At 33.1% G+C, this 13,671-nt stretch overlaps 1 protein-coding gene across 1 annotated transcript; it reads right to left on the bottom strand.

Moving 5' to 3' along the window:
* Window positions 1-5,650: 5,650 nt before the first annotated feature.
* On the bottom strand, window positions 5,651-6,838 carry LOC131603482 (arabinogalactan O-methyltransferase 1-like). The gene has a single exon (XM_058875797.1). It carries the CDS (start codon window positions 6,692-6,694, stop codon window positions 5,816-5,818), a length of 879 nt encoding a protein of 292 aa, XP_058731780.1. The 5' UTR covers window positions 6,695-6,838; the 3' UTR covers window positions 5,651-5,815.
* Between the last annotated feature and the right edge of the window lie 6,833 nt (window positions 6,839-13,671).

Below are 13,671 nucleotides of genomic sequence, written 5' to 3'. Positions count from 1 at the left end.
AGGTTGAACTTTTCTGTGTACATCACCTGATAAATTGCTCCTTAGAATCTATGGAGGAGTTCATATTTTATTAAACAAGTCCTTTTCCCTAAATTAGTGGATCTTGACACTGATTAATTTCTGATCACCATTATTTATTAAACAACCCAAATATATATATATATATATATATATATATATATATATATATATATATATATATATATATATATATATACTAGCTGTACATTAGAATGGGGTCCTCAAAACCTGGAGATACTGCATCACCATATCCTATATTGCATTTCAATTTCAATTTTTTTGTGAATTGCTATTAGTTGCTAAAGGGGTGATTTTTGCAGATAATCAGACAAAATTTGATGCTCTACAAACAAAAGGTGATGCTCCGTGAAGGAGCCTTCGAAGTTATCCTCTTTTCTTTGGTATAACAATGGGATTGCTTTGTGAAATTATAAATTCTTGGTAAGTATTTCTACCTCTATTTGAAGATTTTAGACACCATGCTGCTTTCAGGTTGGAAAAAAGCCAAGCAGACTGATCACTTGGTGTTTTAAATGGGACAACCCCTACTTTAGAGCTAAAATCTTCAAAATATATAAGACTTATCCTACTTTGCAGGTGCACAAAGGTGTTGAGGTTTGAATACAATAGAGTTTAGGACTTATTATGAATACATGATCCACAATAAATTAGTTTCTTTTTGTCTACTTTGGGTTGGGATTAGTTTATTTTTGCCCAGGCTTTATAACATTTCTGGCTTCGCCATTGACCCAACCTATCCAATTGGTACGACTGCATTCTCTGTAGTATCACGTGTAGGTTGACTTGGTGCATGGTACATGGTTGGTGAAGCAAAATGGTACGTTAGTACAACTTTTACAATATAGGGACAGGATTGCGTAAAGTCAATTGGCGTTTCTTTGTAAAGATGAGAGGTCGTGCCAATTGGTTCGACAAGGCTTTTCAAGGTCGAATCTTGACCATTGACCAGTGAAATCAGCTTTATTAAATCATTCTTCACACCAATTTCAAACCAGAAACACAAATTACATTACACATATGTCTACTAGGACAAATTATATTGTTAACACTCATAACAAATGAAAGACATATGTCGTTGATGTATCCGGTTTTGATTTCTTAAATACCGATATTATCCGGTATTCAATCAACCGAAAATAAAATCTATGCATTTTAAAGAGAGAATAGAGAAAATTTAATGTCTCCTCTAGTCTTACAAATTATATATTAAAATCTCATCTTTTTTTTAAAACAATAAATTCAAATTTTTCCAACTAATGGAACAAGATGATGAAGATGTTAAAAGCATGTTTGTTAGTCATGAACGTCTAAGTTCAACTATATTGAGTTGTATATTTTACTCCACCAATCTCAATAATTTTAAAATTTTGAACAATCTCTAATTTGGATCTAACGCAAGTTGAACTACCAACTTCAATGACGTTCGTTGATGATATTGATGATGAAGAATAAGAAAGTAACGCACAAGTTTATCATATGTTTTCTTTGTTTGAGAACGACGAGTATTTTACACATATTGACTCTGAACATGACAATCAAGAGCCATTACCTATAAGGTATGTATATTGTCCGCCTCAAGACATGACAAACTTGTCTTTGAATGAAGATCAACCATCCTCAAATATTGTGTACAACAATAGTATGCAATTAGAGAGTGGGAAAAAAGTTTTGCAGAAAAGTTGACTGTATGTGAGCCATGCAGAAATTTCATAAGGAAAAGTATGTACATTATAATATAGACCGCACAAATATGGGGAGGTACGCGGTTATTTGTCGTAATGAGCTTTGCATGTTTCGCCTGACAACATCTTACAGAAGAAAAGAGATACACCTCATAGTTGCACTACCACCAATCTTTTACACGATCATCCTAAATTAAACTCAAATAATATAATAAGATATTTTCCTATTGTGGGAAATAATCCATCATTGAAGGTGGGTTCCATAATCTCCCATATCGTAACCGATTCAATTACACTCCCTGGTACAGGAAAGCAAGGATTGAGAGGAATAAGGTGGTTGAATAAGTCTACAGTAAACATCGTACAACGAACTTCCACAATATTTGGTGGCACTTCAGAAATATGTTCCAAAAACGGTTGTAATTATGGAGACACTTCCAACATATTCAAATGAGGGAACTTGTGTTTATGGAACTAGAATTTTCCACCGACTCTTATAGGAGTTTAAACCGTGCATCAAATATTTTTCATTTTACAAATCTATTCTTCAAATTGATGGAAAATGGTTATATGGGAAATACAATGGAACATTACTTATGGTAGTTACACAAATGAACAACAATATCTTTCCCATTGCTTTTTCTCTGGTTGAAGGTGAGACTGGTGGTGGTTGGAGTTTCTTTCTCAAGAATCTCATAACACACATTTCTCCGCAACCCAACTTCTGTTTACTTTCAAATAGGCATAATCCAAAAAATAGTTGGCAAAATCCTCCTTTTGCACATGTCAACTACATAAGACACATTGCACAAAACTTCATGCAGGAAATCCAAAAAAAATTAGGAAAAATAGTTGTGAATGCATGGTATGTTATGAACTATACATCATTCATACATTATCGCGAGGAAATAAGATTTTCAAATTCGCAAGCTTTAAGGTAGATGGATAACATTCTAATAGAAAAATGGACAAAAGCATTTGGTGAGGATCGTCTATAGGGTCACATGACAACAAAAATTTTGGAATCAATAAACTTTGTCTTTAAAGACATTAGAAACTTACCCATAATTGCGTTGGTGAGAACCACATATTATAGTTTGGGATTATTGTTCGCTAACAGGGGTTTAAAATGGAGTTCAGTATTAGAATCGGGGCAATTGTTTAGTGAAAACTGCATGAAAGTTATGAAGGATGAAACTAGAAAATCTAACACACATCTGGTTACAAGATTTGACCATCAAAACTTCAATTCCCGTGTCCAGAAGATAATGGACCACAATAAGGGGCGTCCAATGGGACACTACTTAGTCGAACTACATAATATTGGTGCAACTGCGAAAAGTTTTAAGCCTTCCGTCTACCTTGCTCCCATGTCATAACGACACATTCCAATGTTTTCCAAGACACATTCTTGCATCTATCTGACATTTACAATGTGGTAAACTTATTCGATGTCTACAATAATAGCTTCCCAATGGTAGCTAGCTAGCAAGAATTATTGGCCAATATATCAAGAGGATATAATTTTCCACGACAAAAATATGAGAAGAAAGAAAAAAAGTTCGCCCAAACATCACACATTTTAGAATCAAAATTGTATATGTCATCTTACCAGTCACAAACAGAAATATTGTCCCAAAGTTGGAACCAGTTCTAGTCAAAAATTAATTTTGTTAAATTTCTTGCAAACTTTGAGGTTAATATTACTCCTTCCGTCCCACATGAGTGACTCATTTGGAATAAAATAGTGTCCTAAAATGAATGACCAATTTCAATTTTCAATATTTTTTTCCAATTCTACCCTTTAATTAATAAAAAAAAATTATCATTCTCAATACATGATAAAGGATACTATAGTAAAAATATTATTCTCTCTCTTATTTTTATACACTTATTTTATATGTGCGAAATTGTCAACTGGATCATTCATTGTGGAACGAATGGAGTAGATAACAACTTTTTGTTACAACAAAACAAAGCACCAAATACAACTAAAACAACAAGACAAACAACAAATAAAAACACTTATCACTATAAAATACCTAATAGCTTTCAACAATCAAAACAATATCATATGTTTCATCAAGAGCGTTCAGCGTCATATCTCTAACATGATTATCATTTTTAATTGGCCACCAACGATGTTGGATATCGTCATTGTCATCCACAATAGATATGTATAAGACAAGCATGTTTATTCCTCTAATTCTTTTTTCAGTTCCATTAAACTCTTCGCGCAACTAATGGTTCAAGCTAGCCTTAAATTGCACAAAATTCCAATAAATCATAAAAGAGATCTTCATGTGAGACTTGGTCTCGAATAAATAACATGTTCAATAATACTCATGTTAGAACAAATGAATAGAATTTAAAAATAAAAAAAACTGAGAAGAGATGTGAGAAAATGATTCACATGACATTTCAATTTATATTAAATTTTGTCATAAATACGCTTCAATCTAATTGCCGCTTCCTATTAGAATAAAATATAAAATATTATGTAATAATAGTTTAACATATAATTTAAAAAATAAAAAATTGCAAAAGGTTAATGTGATAGATAGGGGTGTACAAAATATTTGGTTGTGATGCCCAAATCCATAATCAAATCCAAATCACTTTAAAATATCCGGATATAATTGAATGGTTATTAACCGGTTTAGTTATTAATGATTTGGTTATTTATTCATATAATTCGGATATAATTAAATGGTTATAAACCTGTTAAATTATTTTGAATTCGGTTATTATCCAAATTCATATATTTTAATTCTCAAAATAATTTTTTTTTTGAAAAAAAAAATTCGAAAAAGATAATTCTCAAAATTATTTTTTTTCTTAAAATCGATTATATAATCCTAACAATTTTATAACCAATTTTAATTAAAATGTGATTATGCACATCCCACACCCCTAATGACGGATGATTTGGCTGATTCTTTGAACAAAAGAGAGACCAGGCTGCACCAATATAGATACTTCTATATAAAAGATAAAGCAACCCCCAATTGAGGTGCAATGACCTATGAAATTTTTTATTTGAAGCACAAGTATTTTGAAATTTAAATGGAAAATTTGGTTATTTTGAGTATTTATTAAGGAAACTTGATTATTAGGGTAAAATATTCTCTAAGTAATAGGGTATAATGTAAAAATCTGTTTGAATTGAAAGACAAATACACAATTATCTTTATACAAGAATAAGATTTGGTCACCACTTTGGGAGCTAAATAAATGGTGGATTATTCAGCCTGGCCAAAATAGCCATATGGCTTTATTTGGGCCAACTTACTAAATATGACCAATGATCCTATTAAGATTGCTATAAAAAGAGTTTTAACCAACATGGTAGTGCATCACCATAATTTTTTCTATGTATTTTAAAATGTCAAAATCAAATGCAGTACTATATAAAATAATAGATTATTATTATAAAGAATAGATTTTTTCGCCAAAGATAACAAAGCCTACTAAAAAAATCAACACCATTTGTACAAAACTACAAATTATTCATAGTTTAGTTTCCAAATTGAATCCTACCTTAATCAAATACCAGTCTATTCTTTCAACCTCCACAAACAATAACAAAACTAATTTACCCCAAACCAGCTTTTTTTTTTGTTTGACTAAACATGATTTTTTGTTTGTTTGACTAAACATACTTTTTAATATAATCCACTTTTCTTATCAACAAAAAAAAAATAGAGCCAAATGTAATAATAATTTAAAAAGGTGTAAATCTGCAAACACCTTGTGTCAGCAAACGGACAATTCAAAGACACGACCGTTGATCGCCACCGTCCATCTGTAAAAATCTGAGTCCACCGACAATCATCATTGTAATACTAAAGATACTAATCATGAAAACCAAACTATAATCACGACAAAACACAAATGTTAGAAAAACAAAATTTAAATTAAAAAACTGTAAAGTAAAATCGTAGTAGTAGCTATTCACTAGAATATCACTACAATGGTGTTTCTATCACCGCCACTTGTTCCAGATCCAAACTCTATGGTCAAGAAATATCAAACAAAATAGATATAATAAAAACAAAAACCACTCCGCAAGTAGTGGCATTGAAAAATCCTTAACAGAAACTCGAATCAGTAGAATCACGACGAGTGTCATTGTTTCCACTTGCAGGAATTTTGAAGTGCCAGAGTCTTCCCACACCGTCCACTTTGTTTTTCTTACACAGAAACTCTTCAGCGTATTCCTTCTCAACCTTCCGATCCACATCGTGCAAGAACACGTGTGTCCCATCGGAGCCTTTTCTGTTTCTCGCCATGACGTTCATCGAAAATATCGCCGCCATACGCCCCGGCGCCTCCGCGAAGTATCCTCTCGGCGCGTCGATCATGATCAAATCCCAGTCAGTATCGTAAACCTCGTCAGGAAGATTATGAAGCGCTAGCTTACATTTCTCGTTGCCTTTCAGCGTGGCTTTCGCCGGAGAACAAGCCGGCTCAGATCGGTACGATTTGAGAAGCTCATCGGCTTCTTGAAGCTGCGTACGGTAGGGAACCGTCACGGCTCTAAGCTCCGGCGCGTCTTTGAGAACGGTTTGAACCCATTTCGGATCTTCCTCGAGGAAAAGCGTGGTTCCCTTTGGGTTGAACCCGGCCCACATGAGGGAATCGTGGCCGAGGCCAAAGACGAGGAAGTTGAAGGGACGGTTTAAAGATTTGATGACGTTTAACGTTATGCTGATCTCGGCGAGGGATTGTTGGGGGACAACGTGGGAGGTTGCGTAGTGGAGAATGGCACGAAGCTGGATCGGTGTAGGGTTGGATTGTTGGGTTGTGGTTCGGGTGAGGGAACATAGCAAGGTGTTGTTGGAGGTTTGGAGTAAGGTTGTTGCGAAAACCAATGCTCCGATTATTCCTAGAATGACCAATAAAACTACCGACCAACGTTTTTCACCGATAAGAGGATAACGGTTCCTCATTTTTTCGTTGACCTGCATTGTTGGAGAGATTGGGTTATATAAGAGTGAAAGAATGAAACTGTGGATGATGAAAATGGAAATGGGGATGAAAGTGGTGTTGATAACGTTGTGAGAATTAAAATAAGGTTGTTGTTGGGGAGTGGTGTTAAAATAATGAATATTAATGGTAAGAAAACCCTATGAGGCGTTTCGCATTTGATAATGGGACAGCACAACTGCAAAATTGTCAACGTGTTAAGATAGGATTGGCAATTTTATTCGATTTTGAAATTCATAAAATTTTGTCGTGATTCACATGTGTGTCCGTCCGGATGATATCTATGTAGGGTTACAATTAAACCGCCAAGGGAAAATATTAATTTTATAGTTAGGAGTATCTTTTTATAGAAAATGGAGGAATAAATGTGATCAAGTTTCTTGTATTTGAAATTCATTTTGATTTTGTAATTTTGAAAAATATCATAGTAATTTGCTTAACTATACTAACATTTCGGCTCTAAAATTAGAAGATGATCTGAAAGATTGAATTCACATGGTATTATGAATTTACGATGGTTCAAAGTTTCCGTTATGCTGAAAAGAGTGTGACTTACAAGATTGACATTTTGACGCTCAAGTTAGTAAGAAAGTAATAAATGAAGTTTGATTGGGAAAGATTTGAATTCTTGATGAGTGAAACATTTTTTTTTCTTTAATTAGGGTAGATGAATGGCAATTGCATGTGTGTAGTCAATCGTTGGATTGATTTTCGAAGATTGACATGGTATTCTCGTGAGGAGTACTCTGAAACATGAAGAGAAAATGGTGTATCTATTCTTTTTATGGTAGCTTCTTACTTTGTTATTGGGTGTTTGCTTATTAGGCCTTGCGGCCGGCCAAGAATAGTTGCCCTTAAACACTTGTCTTTGCTTGGGAGGACGAGGGTTTATGACATATGTTGCTACCTGGCCACGAGATCTTGGGTCGTGGAATTCTCGGATGGAACGTCCCTAGTCTCGGGAACTAACTCGTTAAATGCCTTTTTTAGGAGTTGTAACATGATGTTCGGAGTGTCAGACACACCTTTATTTGTTAGCTAGCATTAATATATCTCCTTTTTAAAAGGTGCTTGAATGCTTCTAGGCCATTTTGGTAATATCCTGATCATTGATAGTGTACAGTGGATCATATGGTTGCCTGAATAGAGCACAAAGGGATTATGAATGGCCCTTGTTCCTTTTTTACTGCGAGTTATTTTTGAAGAGAGTGTTTTCATTCTGGAGTGAGTTAAAAACCAACTATTCCTCTTGTCGTTGTTGGATTTGTATGTTGCATCGATCCTTTTATCTAAGTTCGAATTTTAGGTCTTTCTTTGATCCTTCATTAATTCGTTAGGGCTTTCAAGGCATCTGAGTTTTACTCGAATTTCATTGCACATACACTGATTCTTTAAAAATACACATCGTTTAATCATGGTGATAATTTCAAATTCGACCAAGAAAGTTGTTAAAGATGTTTCAGGCGATTGGATGGATCCAAGAGTATTAGAGACTACTTCTTCCTTTGCTCGTGAAGGTGTCTTTGACCAAGCTTTAACTAACGTGGGTTCCACGATCGATTAGGGTGTTTCTCCTATGTGAAAATAAGAGGATATACAACTGATACGATACTTGTGTTATCCCTATGTTGGAATGATATAGGGTTCTGCAACCCTTTCAACGAATTCGAGGTTAGCATCTTTAATTAACTATTGACCGCCCCTTCAAAATTACATCCTGTGAGTTGGGTGGTTATAAAAGTTTCTCAACATTACTGTGAGAATAAAAGAGGTAAGTCGATCGTGACTCTATTCTTCCATCTTGTAGTGATATATTTGTAAAGGCCCCTGACTAGTTCGTACATGACCAAGCTCCGTAATGTAATCTCCCTAGAATATGGCACCTAGATGTTATCCCCACTTTGATCGCTACTCGCCCGGACAAAAAATGTGAGGAGTTACGTGTGCATGCGTATAACAACATTTGTATGAAGTCTTAGTCACGATTCCCTAATAAATAGGTGGTCAATAGTTTCCCTAGTCAAAGTGGAGAGGTTACCACTTCTTAGAAGTCCCTTTAATCAAGGCCCATAATCCCTCTATAAATACCTCATCTTTGGCATGAGCAAGGATATCTCATAACATACACAAAATGTTCTAACAATATAGAGTTTCTCACCTCGTGTGAGCTTACTCTCTCCATAGCCAAAAATAATATAGAACAAGGTTTCTCACCACCGTGAGCAAGTCCTAAATCACAGAAAATCCCTAAAGCCCCTAGCCACCCCTACCAGCATATGGGGTCACACTTCTATATTTTTTTGACAAGTACAATGGCACCCACCGTGGGTGTTGGGCAAGTAACTTCAAGCACAAGAGGGGATGAATTGTGGTATTTATAATTTGTGATTAGTTTTACTTAATTATATTGTATTAGTAATTTTAGGCGAGTAATTTGCAGCAGAAATAAAATGCTGAAAGTAAATTGCAAAAAATAAAAGAATATAGTTAGAGAAATTGCACTAGAGATTTATACAAGTTTGGCCAAACATTGGACTAGTCCTGTCCCCAAGAGGTCTTCTTAACCTAACGAACCGATTAGAGATTTATGGCATATCTCAATAATGAAAACAATTTTTTTTCCAGAAAAACTTAAGAAACCAACCACGAGATTTTATGACGAGTTTATCTCACAAGACAAACTCAATTTCTTAAGAGTATCAAACCCTTAGGAATATAAACGATCGTCACGACCATTTATAGAAATTTATTCCTCACAAGCAAAGTTTCACTTACTAGCACTAAGGCAATATAAAGTGAAACGAGATATTTCATAGAGAAATAGAAAAAAAGAAATTAGAGATATAAATTCCAAAGAAATAATAAAATGTTGGAAAGTGGAATGATTTGAAGTGAAGGTGTGCCTCCTTTATATAGTAGTTAGAAAAACTCGAAATGCAAATAATCCATGGGTAGAATTAAGGAGCCAACTGATTGGCATAAGGCTCCAATCGATTAGCCAACTAATTTTTAATTAAATAGCAAGCCTAAATATGTTATTTTGAATATAGAGTCGTTGCAAGTCATATTGTGTTGTCATTATCATTTGGTTAATCGATTAGCACATTTTCAATCAATTGAATTAATTCTCCAATTTATTGGTTGGCTCAAAAAAGTTTTACCAATCGATTGGCCCAACTTACCAATCGATTGGTTAGTTAAAATGGTTTGAAAAGGTTAAGAAAACTTTTAATCACTTGTCTTGGCTTAGAAAAAGATTTTGTAGGTTAAACACATTTGAGAAAATATTTTTAGTTATGTGTGATAGTTATCCTAGTATTTTAAAGCTATTTACTTACTTTTACAATACTCTGGTCACTCAGACAGATAGACAGACATGATCTGGAAAACTTCACACATTTCTTTTAAAAACTTCAAGACTTTTGCTAGATAGTTTTTTATTATACATGCACTTTAATCTTGAGTCCTTTTGTTGATGAGTCATAAGATGTTTTCTTTGGTTATACTATCACCATCGAGGTTGAAAGTTATTGTCATACATTGTCGTCATCAAAACTTCAGATGGATCTCCTGTGGAACTTTTATCTTCATAACCTGCAAGCAAATAGATCCACATTGTAACACCAGTTTATTTTAATTAATTGATTGTGAATTATTTGATGAATTTGTGATGTATTTGCGAATTATTGGTATTTATACTATTTTAATATATAGTTGAGTAATAGTAATAATAATAATAATAATAATAATAATAATAATAATAATAATAATAATAATAATAATGAGTAAATAGATAGTAGGGTCTATTTTGTGTTAGCATTAGAAGTAGTGGTGGTTTGTGGGTTAGGCCCATTAGTGAGGAAGAATTAGTGAACAGTTAACTAAAAAGAGAGAATGGAGAATTGGGAAAATAGAGAAGATAGAGAATTTTGGAGAGAATGTGAAAGAGGAGAAGAAGCACAAAGAGGCTATGGTAAGGATTTCATTGAAAGAGTAGAGCACCTTCAATCCAAGTTAAGGGTGGGGTTCTAACTTTATAAGAATGGGTAAGATGATTAGTAGATAGGAATGGGGTTTTGATTTCCATGTTTATGTTCTTAGGTTTTGTCATGTTATGATGTGTATGAGAAATCATGAAATTGCTGCTTGAATCATGTCTTGATGTTTGTACTTGAACCTACATGTTAGATATAAGTTATAATGCCTTAAATTGCATAAAAATTGGTGTTAAAACATATTTTGAGTGAAGGAATCGCACAAGGGATCATTATGTCTGTGCAGTATTTTTTCTGCAACTCGCAGAGCTCGCTCAGCGAGCTACGTTCGCTAAGCCAGATAGCCTGGGAGCAGAATTTTTGTAAAACTTAAAAAATTCACAACTTTTGAACCGTAACTCCGTTTCAGTCCTCGTTCAAAGCGTTAGAAATATAGCGCGATATTATTTGCAATAAAATTAGTTTTGTTGCTAGTAAATGATTTAATCATTGCGTGGTTGTGTAAAATGACATGTATGTGTGTATATATAGATGATTGATGTTGAATAAGAATTCCATGAAATTGATAAATTGATTCATGTTTAATGATGATTCTTGTTGTTCTGTGTTGTATATGTGTTGTATGACTTATATTGCATGAAATTTGGTCTTGTTATTAGTTTTTGTGAAACGTTGTATTTTGGTCATAAATTTGGAGTCGAAAGTGACGTCGTAGAATTGCGTTTTTATAATCCCAAATGATATTATATGAATAGAGGAACGTGAATATACGATTCTTTCGAGAAAAAAATGAACTATTTATGATGGGTTTTCAACGATCTAGCTGCGCTTAGCAGGCCATATTATAAAAAGTTTAAATTTTTCAAAACTAAATTGGATCTTGGAAAATAGTGATTTCTCATGAATTTTCCAGAATTTACTGAAGTCGTTTGAATGACCTTTGAGTCGATTTTTGATGAGAACTAAATACTTAAAGTTTCTATGTTTATGCATTGGAATGGTTGAGTGCTTGAGAAAGATATGTTAATCTTGTTTGTTAACTGTTATTTGTGCGTGTATGTTGTGGCTTTACGATGACGATGAAGTGATGGTCTGGATTGACAAATGTTGAAGGCTTGTGCCTTATTGTTGCATGATTATGTTGTTGTTTGACGATGTTGTTGTTGTTGACCTGGATTGACAAATGTTGAAGGCTTATGCCTTGTGGTTGCATAATTGTTGTTGTTGCATGTCATGTCACATACATTGCATTCGTGACGAGGGCTTATGTTATGTAAGATGGCATGGATTGGCAAATTAAGATGAAGGTGTATGCCTTGATGCTACCTCTATTTATTGGAAATTGTGATGGGGTCTATGCCCTGTTGGTACCACATGCATTTGCATAGTCGTTGGTCTCATTGCATATGACATGATAATGAATGATGATGAGTTGTTTGGTGATGAATTCTTGTATAACTAATGGTGTGATTATGAGCTATTTATTGTTGAATACTTGTATGCTACTTGTTAATTGATGATATTGATGCTTTGTGAAGTGGTGAAATGAGTATGACTTTATTCTTCATATACTTATTGTCATATTTTTCTTTATATTGTTATGATATCTCAACCCTTCTGTTTGAAATTTACCCCTATGTTGATAACGTGCAGCTGATCAGGAGTGAAGGATAGTTACCTTACGTAGTTTGAGTCGGCGTCATTACTCATGTATGTAACACTAGGAGGAATGAACGCTATTTGTTGTTGTTGTTGTTTGAATTTATATGATTGTTGAAGTATTTTAAATATTGATGTTGACTATTTGTTGAACTAATTGCTATGTTAGCTTTCATTTGAATTATGTATAATTTCCGTTGTGTAATAAAAGATGTTTTTGAAGACTATATTGTTTTGAATCGGTTCATCCGACTTAAATGTGTTATGTATCCATGGTTAATTGTGAGAAAGTGTTTGTATTATGAAGAAATGTGACATCTTGGTTTGTGTTGAATGGAATTTTATTACTCTGATCTTATTAATATTCGACGGGGTAAATTGGGGTGTTACACACGTTCTCCCCCTTTTTTATGATGACAACGCATCTCTCAGGGGAAGTGGTAACATAAGCATATACAAGTACTTTTTAGTAATCAAACTCCCATTTAATTAATCAGAGAGCATACTCCACTCCCCCTAAGAATATACTTCTCCCCTTTATCGAGATCAAAAAGGAAAATAAAACTTAGAGCTGAATGGACTTTAGTGATAGTTTGAAACTCGTTGGAATTTAGTAATCTCATCCCACTACTGTTGATTATTTTCAAGTACTTCTCAACCAACTAAAAGAAATGGCAAGCTTATTAAGGAAACTTGAAGATGTTTCCGCTGATGTATTTTGAAGATCTATAATATCTTTTGATGTGAACATATGATCTTGTACTAGCGATGCGATGTTGTATTCTTTTGTACTTGAGTATGTAATAGCATTTATGCACCTGTGATATGTATTCAGTACCAACAATATTAATGCCACTTATGTATTATTCTGGATATATCTATATAGGGTGTTATAGAAAATTAGCTTTTTGAGAATAGCTATGAACTTGTTTATTTTAGTTTTTTTTTTTTAAATAATTTTTATAATATTATAAATTTTTATTAAAAATATTTAAAAAATATTTTTCAAAAAATTTCAAATAAAAAATTAATTTGTATAGTTATTCCTAAAATGTCATTTCATCATTTTGTTATAATACTTTTTATAATATCAAAATTTCAAAAATCATTTAAAATTAAAATTATTTTAAATAATTTTTTATAAAATAATTTTTAATGTATATCTTTTTAAAGTTTTTAATATTTTAATATTCAATAATATATGATGTTAAAATTAATATTTTAATTTATAAAAAATGAACTTAATTTTTTTTTTAATATTTTAAAAAATATAATTATAAAACTCATTTTTAAAAATAAAAATA

This window comes from Vicia villosa, linkage group LG5 (assembly GCF_029867415.1).
Source record: "Vicia villosa cultivar HV-30 ecotype Madison, WI linkage group LG5, Vvil1.0, whole genome shotgun sequence".
Lineage (NCBI taxonomy): Eukaryota > Viridiplantae > Streptophyta > Magnoliopsida > Fabales > Fabaceae > Vicia > Vicia villosa.
The sequence above is the reverse complement of the archived record's forward strand: the minus strand, read 5'-3'. Positions and strand labels throughout refer to the sequence as shown.

What these genes read in the sequence shown, in the direction of transcription:
- LOC131603482 (XM_058875797.1), bottom strand. Translation starts at nt 6,694, where the DNA reads ATGCAGGTCAACGAAAAAATGAGGAACCGTTATCCTCTTATCGGTGAA.